The sequence below is a fragment of the Podarcis raffonei genome, chromosome 16, assembly GCF_027172205.1.
Source record: "Podarcis raffonei isolate rPodRaf1 chromosome 16, rPodRaf1.pri, whole genome shotgun sequence".
Taxonomy (NCBI): Eukaryota; Metazoa; Chordata; class Lepidosauria; order Squamata; family Lacertidae; genus Podarcis; species Podarcis raffonei.
In genome coordinates, this window is record NC_070617.1 from 25780736 (window position 1) to 25796000 (window position 15265).

The 15265-nt window shown below is 49.2% G+C and overlaps 1 protein-coding gene across 1 annotated transcript; it reads left to right on the plus strand.

The window, feature by feature from the left end:
• The first annotated feature begins 5161 nt into the window (after nucleotides 1–5161).
• Nucleotides 5162–10048, plus strand: DGCR6 (DiGeorge syndrome critical region gene 6). Its single transcript, XM_053368050.1, has 5 exons — nucleotides 5162–5532; nucleotides 8199–8359; nucleotides 8753–8853; nucleotides 9136–9276; nucleotides 9623–10048. The coding sequence occupies exons 1-5, from the start codon at nucleotides 5345–5347 to the stop codon at nucleotides 9704–9706; spliced, it is 675 nt and encodes a 224-aa protein (XP_053224025.1). The 5' UTR covers nucleotides 5162–5344; the 3' UTR covers nucleotides 9707–10048.
• Nucleotides 10049–15265: the final 5217 nt, after the last annotated feature.

Consider the following 15265-nt stretch of genomic DNA (forward strand, 5'->3'; position numbering starts at 1 on the left):
ACTAAAAGGCTTCCCTTTCATGCTGATTGGGCGGCTCTAGGATGCTGGATACGGGGGACCCTGCTGCAGAAAGTACTTAATTCGTTCCAGAAACTGTTCTTAACCTGAAGCACCACTTTAGCTAATGGGGCCTCCTGCTGCTGCTGCACCGCCGGAGCCCGATTTCTGTTCTTATCCTGAAGCAAAGTTCTTAACCTGAAGCACTATTTCTGCGTTAGCAGAGTGTGTAACCTGAAGCGTATGTAACCTGAAGCATATGTAACCAGAGGTACCACTGTACATATATTGTACACCCCTGACATGCTACAGAATACTCCAAGCAACCTCTCCTCAAATGCACCAAGCAACTAGCATTCAGAAGTGTTTCTGCCTTCGGCTGTGAGGCAGAGCATAGCCATCATAGCTAGCTAGTGACTGCTGACAGGCTTCTACCCCATGAATTTGCCCAGACCTCTTTGAAGCCATCCAACTTGGTGGCCATCACTGCCTCCTGTGGAAGGGAGTTCCGTAGGTCAGCTATGCACTGCATGAAGTACTACTTTCTTCTGCCTGTCCTGAATCTTCCAACATTCAGCTTCATTGGAGGTCCACGAGCTCCAGCATTATAAGAGAAAAATTTCTCTATCCACTTTATCAATGCCAGGCACAATTAAATAAACTCCCATCTAGCCGCCTCTTGCTTGCCTTTTCTCTAAATGAAAAAAAAATCCCAAACGCTGCCATCTTCCTTCAAGGGCTCTCCATGTCCCTTCCTGGGTTTATAAGCAAGATTCGGAGCAATGATCACACCCTTTCCTGTAGCCATCAAAATCCAGCTGAGGCAATGAGTATTTGAAACCAGAAAAAGATGGACAGACCCCCTTGCTGGAGACTGGGGAGCCGTCGGCTGCTTCCTGGTTTATATTTGGAGCTGAGATGTGGCTTGTGCCAAAGTCCCTTTTTTTTTTTTTTTGCCTGTTTAGTCTGTGCAGGAGAGCACAAATCACAGCCCAATGTCATCACTATGGCAGGGTCTGGCTTTCATTAGGGCCCACGTGAGCCGCCTCAGCTGATGCCTTGGCCTCCTTACCCAAAATATGTGCTGTGAAGGACGCAGGAGCGCAGCGACACCTTTCCATTCTCTGCTCTGTGCAAGCAAATCAAAGTGAATGTTTTATAAACCGGTTGTATGCAGGCGCCTCCAAAGTGAGTGAGCAAAGTCTGTTTGGTTCCTGGTGGAGAATTGCCCCTGCAACATAGCCAACCACTGGGAGAGCATAAAAAGAGCTCTGCTGGATCAGGCCGATGACCCATCGAGTCCAGAATCCTGTTGTCACAGCGGCAAACCAAATGCCTGTAGGAAACTGGCAAGGCCCAAGCTCAAGAATGCTCTCCTCCTGTGGCTTCCAGCAAGGTATTCAGGAGCATTGCTGCCTTCAGTCGTGGAGACAGAGCATAGCCAGAAGGAACTATCCATCCTGAGATTTGAAAGGTGCAGAGTAAGTGGGCCTGGGTAGATGCTAGCACAAGCCTCCGTTCAACCTTTGAGGAGCAGAGAGGCCCCGCATTGCTGGAGCCCTGGCCCTGCAGGGGGGAAAGCCTACAAGCAGCACAAGCGCACTCTCCCAGTCCCCTTGTGGTTTGCAGCAACTGGTATTCAAAAGCATTACTGCCTCTGACTTTGGTGATCTTCATAAAAGGTAAAGGGACCCCTGATCATTAGGTCCAGTCGTGGCCGACTCTGGGGTTGCGATGCTCATCTCGCTTTATTGGCCGAGGGAGCCGGCGTACAGCTTCCGGGTCATGTTACAGGGAACCAGGCAGAGGGCCTTCTCGGTAGTGGCGCCCGCCCTGTGGAACGCCCTCCCATCAGATGTCAAAGCGATAAACAACTACCTGACATTCAGAAGACATCTGAATGCAGCCCTGTTCAGGGAAGTTTTTAATATGTGACATTTTAGTGTATTTTTCATCTTTGTTGGAAGCCGCCCAGAGTGGCTGGGGAAACCCAGCCAGATGGGCGGGGTACAAATAATAAATTATTATTATATTATTATTATTATGGCCAGCATGACTAAGCCACTTCTGGCGAACCAGAGCAGCACATGGAAACGCCATTTACCTTCCCACTGGAGCAGTACCTATTTATCTACTTGCACTTTGACATGCTTTCGAACTGCTAGGTTGGCAGGAGCAGGGACCGAGCAACGGGAGCTCACCCCGTTGTCGGGATTCAAACCGGCGACCTTCTGATCGGCAAGTCCTAGGCTCTGTGGTTTAACCCACAGCGCCACCCACATCCCTGGTGATCTTCATACTGGGGATTTAAATAAGACACAGCACTGAGCACATTTTCTAAAACGCTTCTCCCATTTTGCTAGGCCAAACTGTCTCACCACCACCTCCCTGCCCCCTTCTTCTCTACCTTACGGGGAAACCATGAGTTCAGATTTGCGCTAGAAATAAAAGACTCTGACAACTGCTGGAGTTATCCCTTTGAGGCCATTTCCCCAGACAATGGTGGGTGCTGCTTCAGCAAGCATGTATCCTACAGGGAACAATGCAGCCAAAGGACTGAACACTCCTGGAGAAGTGATGTAACAGAAAAGGATTGAGGCAAACTGCAATGGCATAAACTTCTCAATGGATTGGGCCCCCAGTTTACAGAATTAAGCCTGCCCCTGAGCAGCTCTCACCCCAGCATATCCCAGTTGTGCGCCTCCTGGTGCCTGCTCATCAAAATTCAATAGGAAATGGAAGGGGATCTCTGGACTGGCTGCAAATGTTTTGACTGGCCCTTTGCTGCAACCTCCAGCACCCAATTTCCCCCACTGCCCAGGCCTGCCAAGAGCACCTCAACAAGGCCTGCGAGAGGCATCAGCGTTACTCTAGCGGTACCCCGCAAGCTCCTTGCCAAATTAAACATCTCTGGGCATTGCTGCGGTTCCCACAAGGAACCCAGCCCTTCCCAGAGACAGGCAGGCAGCCGAGAACTGCACGGAGGCTCTTGCCAGACGAATTAGGAAGATGCCTGGGACCTACATCTGGTAGCTATTGAGTGGGGTTGTGGGGAGAGGGGGGGGGGGAGAGGAGTGCAAGGAATTGTGGGAGACTCGATACAGCTGACAGCAGATTTCCCCAACCTGGTGCCCTTTGGTTGCTTGGGGGCATCAGCCTCAGGGGGCACTGGATTAGGGAAGACTGGTCTACAAACTGCAAAGGGAGTCAGATGGGTGATTTGAGAGCTTTAAGAACATAAGAAGAGGCTGCTGGATCAAGCCAGTGGCCCGTTTAGTCCAGCATCCTGTTTTCACAGTGGACAACCACATGCCTGTGGAAAACCCCCAAGCAAGATTCAGGCGCAAGAGTGCTCTCCCCTCTGTAATTTCCATCAGCTGGTATTCAGAAGCATTGCTGCCTCTGACCACAGAGACAGGACTCAGCTATACAGCTGCAAATAAGGAATTTTAAGTGTGTTTTAAAGTGCAGTATACAAATGTGACACTGGATGGCAACAGTGAGCTAAGGCAAATTCAATATATTTCCCCCCCCCCCAAAAAAAAACGGTTTTTAAAAAACATTTTCACAGTGCTTTTAAAAATGTGTGTAGATTCCACCACAGTCATTGTGGCAAGTAGCCACTGAAAGCCCTCTCCACGAATGTGCAAATCCGATTCTAAAGCCATCCATGGAGAGAGTTCCTTGGTTAACTATGTGTTGTGTGAAAGACTTTTTTTTTTAATCTGTCCTGAATCCAACATTCATTGGATGTCCACCACCTCTAGAGGAAAAGAAACTTTTCTCTATCCACTCTCAAAATGATAGCATGCATCATTTTATAAACTTCTGCCATGTCAGCTCTTACCTTTTCAAAAGTTCCAAACGCCACAACTTTTCTTCACCCCCTTGATCATATGGGCTGCCCTGTGTTAAACCTTTTTCCAACTCTGCAATATCCTTTGGTGGGTGAGGAGAGGGGGAGACTTTTCCCTGGAATTAGGATGACTCCAAGAGGCAACACAAGTGGTGGTTTTGGGGGAAGGAGACTTTGGTGGGCACCAAGGCAGCAGGAGAGCATTTAAAAGGCACAGCCTGTGGTTGCCAGCAGTGGCCCAGGGGGTGCCAAAGTAGACACATGGGCAAAGGTTGCTCAACACCCAGAAGCAAAAGTGGCCTGAGTGATAAATATAGGCTGGTAGGCCTCAAACCTGAACACAATAGGATGCAGTCCTAACCCCTTTTACCCAAGAGTAGACCCCACGGAATTCAATGGGACTTACTTCTGAGTAGAACTCTGCTCAAATACACTCTCTGCTTGCCGTGATTATTTTTTTAAATGCTACTTCTTATGAGTACATGCTCAGAAATAATTCATTGCTGTATCCTCACGTCACAAAACCCTGCTATTCTGCTAAGGGGTGAGAACACTCTGCTCGTGTCCAGAGGCACTTAGCCATTATGTACTTATTCTGCATACGCAAAAGGAAGAGAAATTGTTCAGTTTTTGTTTTAGAGGTGACAGCATTCTGCCCATGCTTTGAAGCATCTAGTCCTTATTCTGCCCAGGCAAAAGGGAGAGAAAACACATCGGGTTGTGCTTTTGGGAGGGGGTATAGGAAGAAAAGGGTGCTGTGTCCATGCTCAAAAGCACTTACCCCTCATTCTGCACACCCAAAAGCCAGAGAAAACACTTAAGGTTCTGTTTTGGGGGGGGGGGTAGAAGGGCGCTCTGCCCATGTTCAAAAACAACCAGCCCTCATTCTGCACTTCTAAAAGCGAGAGAAAACCCTTCGTGTTCTGCTTTGGGTAAGGGAGGGTTAGAAGGGCGCTTTGTCCATGCTCAGAAGCACCCAACCCTCATTCTGCACACCCAAAAGCCAGAGAAAACACTTAAGGTTCTGATTGGGGGGGTCGAAGGGCGCTCTGCCCATGCTCAGAGGCACCTAGCCCTCATTCTGCACACCTAAAAGCTTGAGAAAACACTTTAAGGTTCTGCTTTGGGGGGGTAGAAGGGCGCTCTGCCCATGCTCAAAAACACCCAGCCCTCATTCTGCACTTCTAAAAGCCAAAGAAAACCCTTCAGGGTCTGCTTTGGGTAAGGGAGGGTTAGAAGGGCGCTTTGTCCATGCTCAGAAGCACCCAGCCCTCATTCTGCACACTCAAAAGCGAAGCACTTCAGGGCAGGTTCTGCTTCGGCGGAGGAGAGAAGGACAGCCCTCTGCCCACGGCCAGAGGCACCGTGGGCGGGCACAGGCAAGCAGCGCCTGGCTTTTAAGGGCAGGCCCCTCTCGGAGGGAGCGCGCGCGAGGGGAAGGCGCTCGGGGAGGCGGAGTCCGGCGCTTGGGCCTAGCCGCCTCCCTCAGCCATGGCGCGCTTCGGCGCGGGCTTCGCCTACGACGACGACGGGGAAAGCCTGGCCGCCGGAGCAGGAGCAGCAGGAGCCGGAGCCGGGGGACTGGGAGGCTTCGGCGGGGGCGACCGGCTGGCCCGTCAGCAGGAGCGCCACTACCAGCTCCTCTCCGAGCTGCAGGCCCTCGTCAAGGACCTGCCCAGGTGCGGGGAGAAGAAGCGGAGGCCGCCTCGCCTCGGACCCCCGCCGGCTGGGCAGCGCGCAGGGAAGGGCCCGGGCCGGACAGGGGACGGCTTTCCTTCCTTGGATCCCCACACCTGAGGGGCTTGAGGAAGGAAGAGCCCCCCGATAAAAAAGGGGGGAAGGGAAGGGGGGCAGGATGCTGCTGGAGGATATTGCGTCCCATCATCATCATCATCATCATTATTATTATTATTATTATTATTATTATTATTATTATTATTATTATGTTATCTTCGTCTACCTTTCTGCAGAAACGGGACTGGAGGCAGCCCACGATTTCAATATTTAAAAAACAACCACCACTGAACTGTGAATTAGTATTACTATTTATTTTCAGATATAATAATTTTTATCAGTTTTCCATTACAATCCAATAATAGCCTCGTTATAACAATACCAATTTATAATACCGTTACTAATACCAATCGATCAAATAGCGAATTGTATAATGTAGATAAGGTGGGCCCCCGCGTGCTAGAATGGATGGTTTTCTTTAATTCTGCGTTCCAAAATCTTACTAATTTCAATTACATTCCACTCATAGTTTATTATTACTTATTTCGCTGCTCTGGTGTGCGTCTCCGCCCTTCCGCAGAAACTGCTTGAGGCATCTCGTAGTTTTAATGCAAAACTGCAGGTGATGATAATAATAATAATGGCTGTGTATTGTGTTTCTGCCTTCAGAAATGGCACTTGAGGCAGCTCACAATTTTAATCTGAAAAACCGCAAAGCAGCAGACAGTGGTAGTAACAGTAGTAATAATAATTAATTGCAATGGTTGGTGTCTCGGCTTTCTGTAGAAACTCCCCTCAAGGCAGCTCACCGTTTTCGTTTTAAAACCACAAAGTGGCAAGTTGTTGTTGTTGGTGCTTCCACCTTGTTGCAGAAACTGTGTGCAAGGCAATTCACTGCTTTAATACAAAACCAGCAAGTTATTATTAGTGTGGTCTAGTGGTTAGAGTATCAAAATAGGACACGGGAGACCAAATTCCTGCACAACCATCAAACTCACTGGGGTGACGTAGGACCAGTTGCTGCCTGTCAGCCTAACCAACCTCACAGGGTTGTTGTGGGGATTAACTAGGGAGGAAGCCATCTTGAGCTACTTAGGGAAAAGATGTGGTGTAAATGCTTAATATGCATTTATTACGCATATTTAAATAATAATAATTTTGTTGCAGTGTTTTGTGTCTCCACCTTTCTGCAGAAATGATACTCAAGGCAGCTCACAATTCTAACATAAAACCACAAAACTGTTAATTGTTATTATTAGTACTGCTATTACAGTTATTAGCTGCTCGCTACGTAAAAATGCCTCGAAGCAACTTATAACTGAAGTCAGTTCTGCAGAAAAAGGCCCAGCAAAATCATCATAAGGCCATCAGAGGAGGCCTTCAGGATTTAACAGGTTTATCATTTATTTCTATATTATAAAAATATTAATTGTGGCAGATTTGTTGTTAAAAAGTTTGTGGCTGCTGCAGCAACACCCCTATGGGGAAAGGTGGTGATATTTGATGCTTTTTTGTTTAGGCAGGGGAAGGAAATAAGGTGAAGGATAGGCGAAGGTGGATAAATTTATGCATGGGGTGGAGAAATAATTTTTTTCTCCTTTTCTCATGCCACTAGAGAACCTAAAAACTCAAAAGCCTCAAATATTGCATAGGGGAGCAAAAAAAATTCTGATGTTTCCGCTGGAGCTGTTTATGCTGCTGAAAAGGCAAGTTGCTTTCAGTTTCTAAATTGAAAAGAGACAAGAAACCTTTACTTCCTCTTTAGCATATTTACATCATAATCTCAGGGACTACCTAAAAGAGCATGCTGGCTATGAAAATAGTTATGAACTATTGTTGAGGCAGGCTGGTCCATCTGGACATTGGGGACGGGTGGTGCTGTGGTCTAAACCACTGAGCCTCTTGGGCTTGCAGATCACAAGGTCGGCAGTTCGAATCCCCGCAACGGAGTTAGCTCCCGTTGCTGTGTCCCAGCTCCTGCCAACCTAGCAGTTTGAAAGCACGCTAGTGCAAGTAGATAAATAGGTACCGCTGCGGCGGGAAGGTAAACGGCGTTTCCGTGCTCTGCCTTCCATCACAGTGTCCTGTTGTGTCAGAAGCGGTTTAGTCATGCTGGCCATCAGACCTTGAAAGCTGTCTGTGGACAAATGCTGGCTTCCTCGGCCTGAAAGCGAGATGAGCGTCACAACCCCATAGTCAAGTTTGATTGGACTTAACCATCCAGGGGCCCTTTAACCTTTACCATCTGGAAAAATGGGGGGCTTTGCCCCAGTGCCCCCACCAACCTTGGTCTGTCCTCAGCCAGCCCCAATCAGCCAGCCTTCTTACTTAACAACCACCCCTCCCCCTTCATGAACTGTTGACTCTGCCTTTCATTGGCTCTGGCGCCACCTACTGTTGGGCTCCCTGCTTTCGGACCTACCAGTCCCAGTGGCCACAAGCCACCCTTGTATTGAGGGATCTTTACTCCTAAACCAGAGTCAACAGACGTGATGGGAGTTGGAGCTCAGCAACCTCTGGAGGACCACAAATTTCCCATCCTGACACCAACTTCTGAGTGGCACAGGGGTGCCCGATGTTCCCTTGACTCTGTGCTGTGCTTTCTTGGCAGTTCTTCCCAGCAGAGGCTGTCATACACCATCCTCAATGACCTGGCCATGGCGCTCATTGATGGGACGGTCTTTGAGATCGTCCAGGGCCTGCTCGACATCCAGCACCTGATGGAAAGAAACCTCTACAACCAGCGGCTCAAGCTCCACAACGAGCACCGAGGTAAGAGGGGCTCGATCCCTTGTAGGAATTGGCCAGGCCTTCATCAAACAGCCTCTCTCAATCGCCAGTCAGGGGTGGTTAAAATACAGGGAGCGATTTTCTCCTCGTCCTCTGAATGAGTGAGACAAGGGCTGTCTTCCAGCAGATGAGTACAGGATCAGGAAGTGGTTGGTGGCTGTTCCAAATTATTGTGCACGACCAGAGAGGCACATATGTGCTCCCACATGACACGCTTTGCAGAAGAGAAAAATGGAGCAGTTGGGGATGTTGTTCATATTTGGCAGAGCTCCCGGGGGGGGGGGAGCGGGCTGGTCTTTAGGAGCTTGGAGCAGAGCCTTTCTGCATCCCCCACAATACAAAAACATAATGTTTTGCTGCTTGTTCCTTCCGCAGTTCTCAAGCAGGAGATGCTGTATAAGCACAAGGAAGCCCAGCAAGGCTGCAAGCCTCACAACTTGCCCCTTCTCAAAGCAGCTCAGCAGAGGGAGCTGGAGGTAAGGCCTTCGTGTTCTTGAGAGAGCAGTCTCCCTATTTGAACGTTGCCTCTCGTGCTTGTGCAGTGATTAGCTAGCGGCCGCTTTGGGGCATTTCCCTCCCTCTGCAGTACACAGCTTGGCTCATTGGCAAGGGAAGCCCATTGTGACCACGATGGCGGCCAGCCTTTCACTGTGAGCCGTGTTGAACTGGCTGGTGTTTCCCCCTCTCGTTCGATTCTGAGATGTCTCTCTTTCTCAGCCGGGTTTTCTGCACTTTACACCCCACCTCCTTTAACTCAGGCCCTGGAGCAGCGGATTCATGATGAGCAGCAGATGATGGACGAGAAGATTGTCCTGGAACTGGATCAGAAAGTTGTTGACCAGCAGAACACGCTGGAGAAAGCTGGCGTCTCTGGCTTTTACATCACGACAAACCCGCAGGTCTGTGTGTAGAACGGGGTGGGTTTTTCCACAGATGCTGCCCCATACCTGTGTAATCCAAGGATATAGCTGCCTTGCAAATAAATCCATGGCCTACATGTTTATGTTAGTTATTTGAGCCCTCAAAGTAGGGGGTGGGACACCTTCCTGGTTGTCTAGAGGTGATTCCACAAGCGACTAGCCAAGCAGCTACGTGAGAGGCTGCAATAAGGCTTGGTGCATTTTGGCTGCTTCCCAACCCAACGGATAAATTCACATTGCACCCTAATATTGACCATTGGGGGGGGTAGAAGAAAAGGACTCTCTGTGGTGTTAAAATAAACAACCAATTGCTTTCTGTTTACAGGAGCTGACTCTCCAGATGAATTTGCTGGAGCTGATCCGAAAACTGCAGCAAAAAGAATTGCAATCTAGAAAGCCTTTTTCCTGAGCAAAGGACAGAAGGGCACAATAACTGCTCTTCCCCCCCTCTCCCTCTTTTCTAGCCACGATCCTCTGTGGGAGAGGTGCTGAACGAAATTACTCAGTGTTTTTATATAGATACATAAAGGCTGGCACAGCCAGTTCCCTTGCCAGACCTCAGAAGAAGGCTCAGTGGGGTGGGGGAGGAGTGTTGCCCCCTTTTTTCAGTGTGGGGTGGAAGCAGGGTTGCTGCTGTCTTAACAGCCAAGGAAGCCCCAAAGTTCGGTTTGACTCTGTGTTTGTTTGTTTGTTTGTTTATTTATTATCTATCTTGTTTTTTTAAAATATATATATATATATGCACACACGACACACCAATATAGCTGTCGTTTATCTCAAGGTTGATGTTTTGCAGTGGTGACCAAGGAATTCTGAGCAGTAAGCAGCATTAGTTTAGGGGTTTGGGGGGTGATGCCGGGGCGGGGATACTGGACCTGTGGTTCAAAGTGCTTACCAGGGGGTTAATAGTCTGGCTCGGTGAAGGCCATCAAGTGTCCACTCCCTCAGCAAGGCTACCTCTCTTTATTGCAACAGTGGATTTTTATTTTTGAGATTCTTGAAGACAGTGGGTTGGTGTGTCTACCCTGAAGGGGGCTGTCTGTGCTGCCAGTTGAGGTCAGCTTTGCAGGATAATTTCTCAATGTTTGATTTGGCACCACTGGAGCAGGGTTTCTTTGACCATCTCACCAGGGAAGACATTCTACAAATTGGGAACCACCACTGAGAAGGCCCTGTCAGTACCAGCCAGGAAGCACCAACAGCTGGGCCTCCCCTGCTGGTTATCAATCAGAGATGGCTGATACTCAGGAAAATGCTTTTTGTCTTTGACTGGAGGGATGTTGTATCTTAAATGGAGAAATAAGCTCAGCCAAGTCCCTTCTGCTATTAGTTTGGGAGTTTTCAAGACCTCTATTGAGAATTACAGATATTATAAAGATTTCCGTAGTAAACATTTTTTTAGCCAAAGCTCAGGATGGAAATAACAATAATAATTTATTTTTTATACCCTGCCCATCTGGCTGGGTTTCCCCAGCCACTCTGGGCGGCTCCCAACAGAATATTAAAAACACAATAAAACATCAGACATTAGAAACTTCCCTAAACAGGGCTGCCTTGAGATGTCTTCTAAAAGTCAGATAGTTGTTTATTTCCTTGACATCTGATGGGAGGGCATTCCACAGGGCAGGCACCACTACTGAGAAGACCCTCTGCCTGGTCTAGTGCCAGGGAATATTTGGTGAATCTTAGTCGTGCTTTATCTACAGTTTTGGTTCTGTACCACTTAAGAGAATTATTTGGCTAAGCAAATCGATAAATAGAATTGTTTCCTTTATGCCAGAGTAGGTAACAGAATGTCTCATCCAGTTTTTTGGGTTCCTCTGGAGAGCTCACAGGTGGGATGTGAAGAAGATCTCCCCCCATTTGCAGCCTACATTGTGAGGTAGACTGCCTTTGAATGTGGGGGCACCATTTAATTATGACTAATATACATTGATAGATCCCCTTCCATGAAATTGTCTAATTTGAGGAAGGGGGGGAGGGAATTACACAGACAAAAGGAAAATATTCCCTAGCCAATAATCAATAGGCATATATAAATGTTTTAAAAATAAACATCAAATTGTAGAGACCACACCAATGAAAAGTTTATTCAGCCAGTCCTCATACTATCTCCAAATAGGTCTTAATCCAGTATACAAATTCATCAAGTTGTACATTTGTTTCCAAACACAAAATTCACAACAGAGCAAACCAGGTAGCACTGATCAGCTAAAAAGCATCAGTTTGCCAAGCATGTTCTGACCTTTGCCAGCCTGGTGACCTCCAGACGTTTTGGACTACAACTCCCATGTGATGGCAGCTGCAGTCACCCAAACATCGAGGAGACCAGGTTGGTTGTCAAAGGCTACCCTAAAAGCTGCTTTAAAAGCCATTTTGCCACCTTGGGGAAAGGCAATCTACCATCCCATCTCCCAAACATTGGTGGGGATGACTTTGTGGAAAATGCAGGCTGAGGCTCTGGGCTTACCTGAACTCAGCAGGGCTTACTCCTGAGTAGCCATGCCAGAGTCCATTTTGCCAGGGCGTGTTTAAAGAAATCCATGCACCTCACACACTTCCCATAGACAGTCTTAACCCTTGGTTACCAGATGTCCCCGTTTCCTGGGGACAGTCCCCGGATTTACAAATCAGTCTCCATACAAAATCCATTGATGCTGAAATGTGTCCTCGGAATTATTGGAAAAAATCTGGTAACGTTAATCAGAGGTTAAGGCCTAGTGAATTCAATGGGGCTTACTCCCCAGGCAGTGAGATCAGGATTATAACCAAGAAGGCTGTTTCAAAAACACAGCGTCTGGTTTCCCCACCTCCCCTCCCACGCCATTCCCCAGGGGAGCGGGCGAGAGAAAACTGCACCGGTTGGATTTCTGCCATTTTATCTGCAAACAACAATCCCCGGGCAAAGTGGCAAACGCAGGTAGGGAGTTTGTCCTTGGTTGGGGACTGGAGTGGGATGGGCACCCTTTGCAGAGAGCCCCGCCCTGAAGGATCTCCCCCGCGCCCTTCGCAGAGCACCCCCTTTCCCCAATACCTGGGCTGCTTCAGAGCATCTCTTCCCCCCCCCCCTTCCTTTGAGCCCCATCCGGGCTCGCCTGGGCAGCTGGTGCCGGTGGCGGCGGGAGGGGGGGCGGATTAAAAGCAACTCCCTCCCTCCTCCTGGAGAACAAATAAGGCCGTGACGCAGAGGCGCCGCTGCCGCCGAGCAGGAAAGGCCCTCGCCGGGTGCAGCGAGCGGAGCAGCCTCGGGCAGGTGAGCAGCAACCCGGGGGGGGGACGGGGGACGACCCGGGACGGCTCTGCGGGGCGGTCCCCATCGAGGAGGGTCCCACCTGCTGCCCGGCCGGCGCCAGGTGCGCCTGCATCCGCCAGCCTGGCAGGTGAGGAGGAGCAGAGGCAGCAGCAGGGCCCGGGACTGGGCGGAGGCTCCCGCAGAGCAGCGCCATCGGCCCGCGTCCGCCTCCGGGAGCCTAACCTCCAGCACCTGCCTCTGGGTGTCTAACCGCGAGCAGCTGTCCCGGGTGCCTTTTTTGGGATCGGCTGAGCATCCGCCCAGGTGCTTCCACTAACCCAGGCACTGCTCTGCCTTCGGGAGAGCGGGGAGCTGTCCAGGGTGGGGCAAGTGCTGAGCCGAGGCGGCCTCCTCCTCCTGTCTTTAATATTTGGGGGACGGGGACAGGTATTTTGTCCCAAGGGCAAAAAAATGGAAAGAGAGAATCTTGTGGTTCAAATTGGATTGGGGGGGTTGTCTTCAATGGAAAAAATAACACTGGGCCAGAGCTCCGTGGTGGTGCCCCAGATTTGCATGCAGATGGTTGCAGGTTCAATTCCCACGTAAATATGGGGGAGAATCTACCTGAAACTTTGGAGGGCTGCTGCCAACCAGTGTGTGGAATACTGAGCTGGGTGGACCAATGGTCTGACTCTGTCTAAGGCTTCCTGTGTGACTTCACTTGTGTCTCATTTCAACATCAGTCTTCTTAGCCGCTTGTTTTCCTTCCTCCTCCCATAGCCACAGTTGGTTGCCCCAAACGCCCATCTCTGCCACTGACTTCCACCGCCAGCGGAGACGTTTCTGTCCACCGCCCTGAAATTGTGATCCAAAACAAGCCCCCGTTTTCTGGGAGGTGTGGCAAAAGCGGTGCATCGGAGCATGTGCAGAGTTCCGCTCCTGTCCTGTCAGCTTGAAGAGCTGACACCCCTTTGCGCACCGGTGTCAAAGGCAGGGGTTTCTGGGGAAGGGAGGCATAAACCCGAGGCAGCTCTGAGCTCCAGCACCTCTCCCCACCCCTGTTTAAAAAGGGAGCGCTGCTCACCAGTTCATTAAGGCAAAAGGGGGGCACTGACCCACAAACCTCAGCCTGCCCTCTCACCTGCCTGCCTTCTTAGTGCCATCCAGTCCAGCACCTCCTGTCAGCTCCTTCCTCCTTAGTCTTTCCTGTTGCCTTTGTAGAACTCAGCAGGGAGAAAGGGGGGGGGGAGAAAACTAGCCTGAGTTGGCTCTGTCTGTCACTGGCTCTGGCGCCCCCTGCTGCTGGGCTCCCTGCCTTCCACCCTACCAATCCCGGTGGTCACCAGTCGTCAGCTGCCCAATTGGGGGCAAGGAGGGAGGTGGGGAGAGGGACCGTTTTAGATCTAGGGTCAAACTAGATGTGAAATAGATTGTGCCCTGCATGTCAGAGGGGTCTCTTAGGGATATGTAAAACACACACACACACACCCTTGACTCAGGGCTAGACTCTTTTGCCATCAAGGCCTTGGACATATTTTCCCAGAGGGTTTTTCTGTTTGTTTGTTTTTGTGAACATACGCCTAAGGGTGGGGATTTGAGGCAGGGGACAACCTTTTTGGTGGGGAGGAGGGAATTCACAGTTTGCAGAATACATGGAATATAAAAAAGAGATATTCAATATTCAGCTGTAAAAAGAGTCAATTTCAAGAGCATTTTAATGTGTATAAATATACACGTAGATACACATAACTTATAAACCAAGAAATATGCTTGCTTCTCCTGAGAAATAAACACATGTAGTCTAATAGGTGGGCAGGTGGCAACACTTCCTCCATTGCAGGGGGTTGGACTAGATGACCATTGGGGTCCCTTTCAATCCTATTTCTGTGATTCCCTAAATGACACCCCCAAGCACATAATTCCCTCATGCCTGCTTTTAAAAAATATATATTTTATTCAGTTTCAACATTTTTAACATATGGAGTCAAAACACAATTTCGTATTTTCCCTTTTTCTTGTCGACTTCCCACCCCTTTTCCATGGAGTTGTTGATTCTCCCCTTCTTCTGCACCCGGTCTTCTTCACGCCTGCTTTGTTGACATCCCTGCAGCCCCACCCAGCCAAGCTGCTATTATTGTTGGGATATGAATAGATGCTAGGAGAGGATATATTAATTAGATATTATCCATCCTTCCTTCCTTCACATGTGCGATTTCATATGACTTCCTTCGCCCCTTTGTAGCTTGAATGGAAGCTTAGATAGTCCAGTTTTAGCTTCTCAGTTTAAGTAATCCAGAGTGCTTTAAGGCAGACTGGACTCTCCTGGTATTTCCCCCTCCCCCCCATCCCTCAAACAATAATCACACAGACAGTCTTGTAAAATGTAAAATATAACATTTACTCACTCAGAAGAGTAACAGATTCAGGAGGCTTTAAAAGGTAATTCGGTTACAAAGGCATACTTAAGTCGAGCTCAAAATGTGGCCTGAGCTTGGAGCTCAGACTAAGCAGATGCTCTCACATTGCTGGCACGGTGGGAAAAGGTGGAAAGAGATAGAAAAGAGGACATACCCCGGCAGGTAAAGGTAAATGTACCCCTGACCATTAGGTCCAGTCGTGGACGACTCTGGGGTTGCGACGCTCATCTCGCTCTATAAGCCAAGGAAGCTGGCGTTGGTCCGCAGACAGTTCCCGGGTCATGTGGCCAGCAGGACTAAGCCACTTCTGGCAAAACCA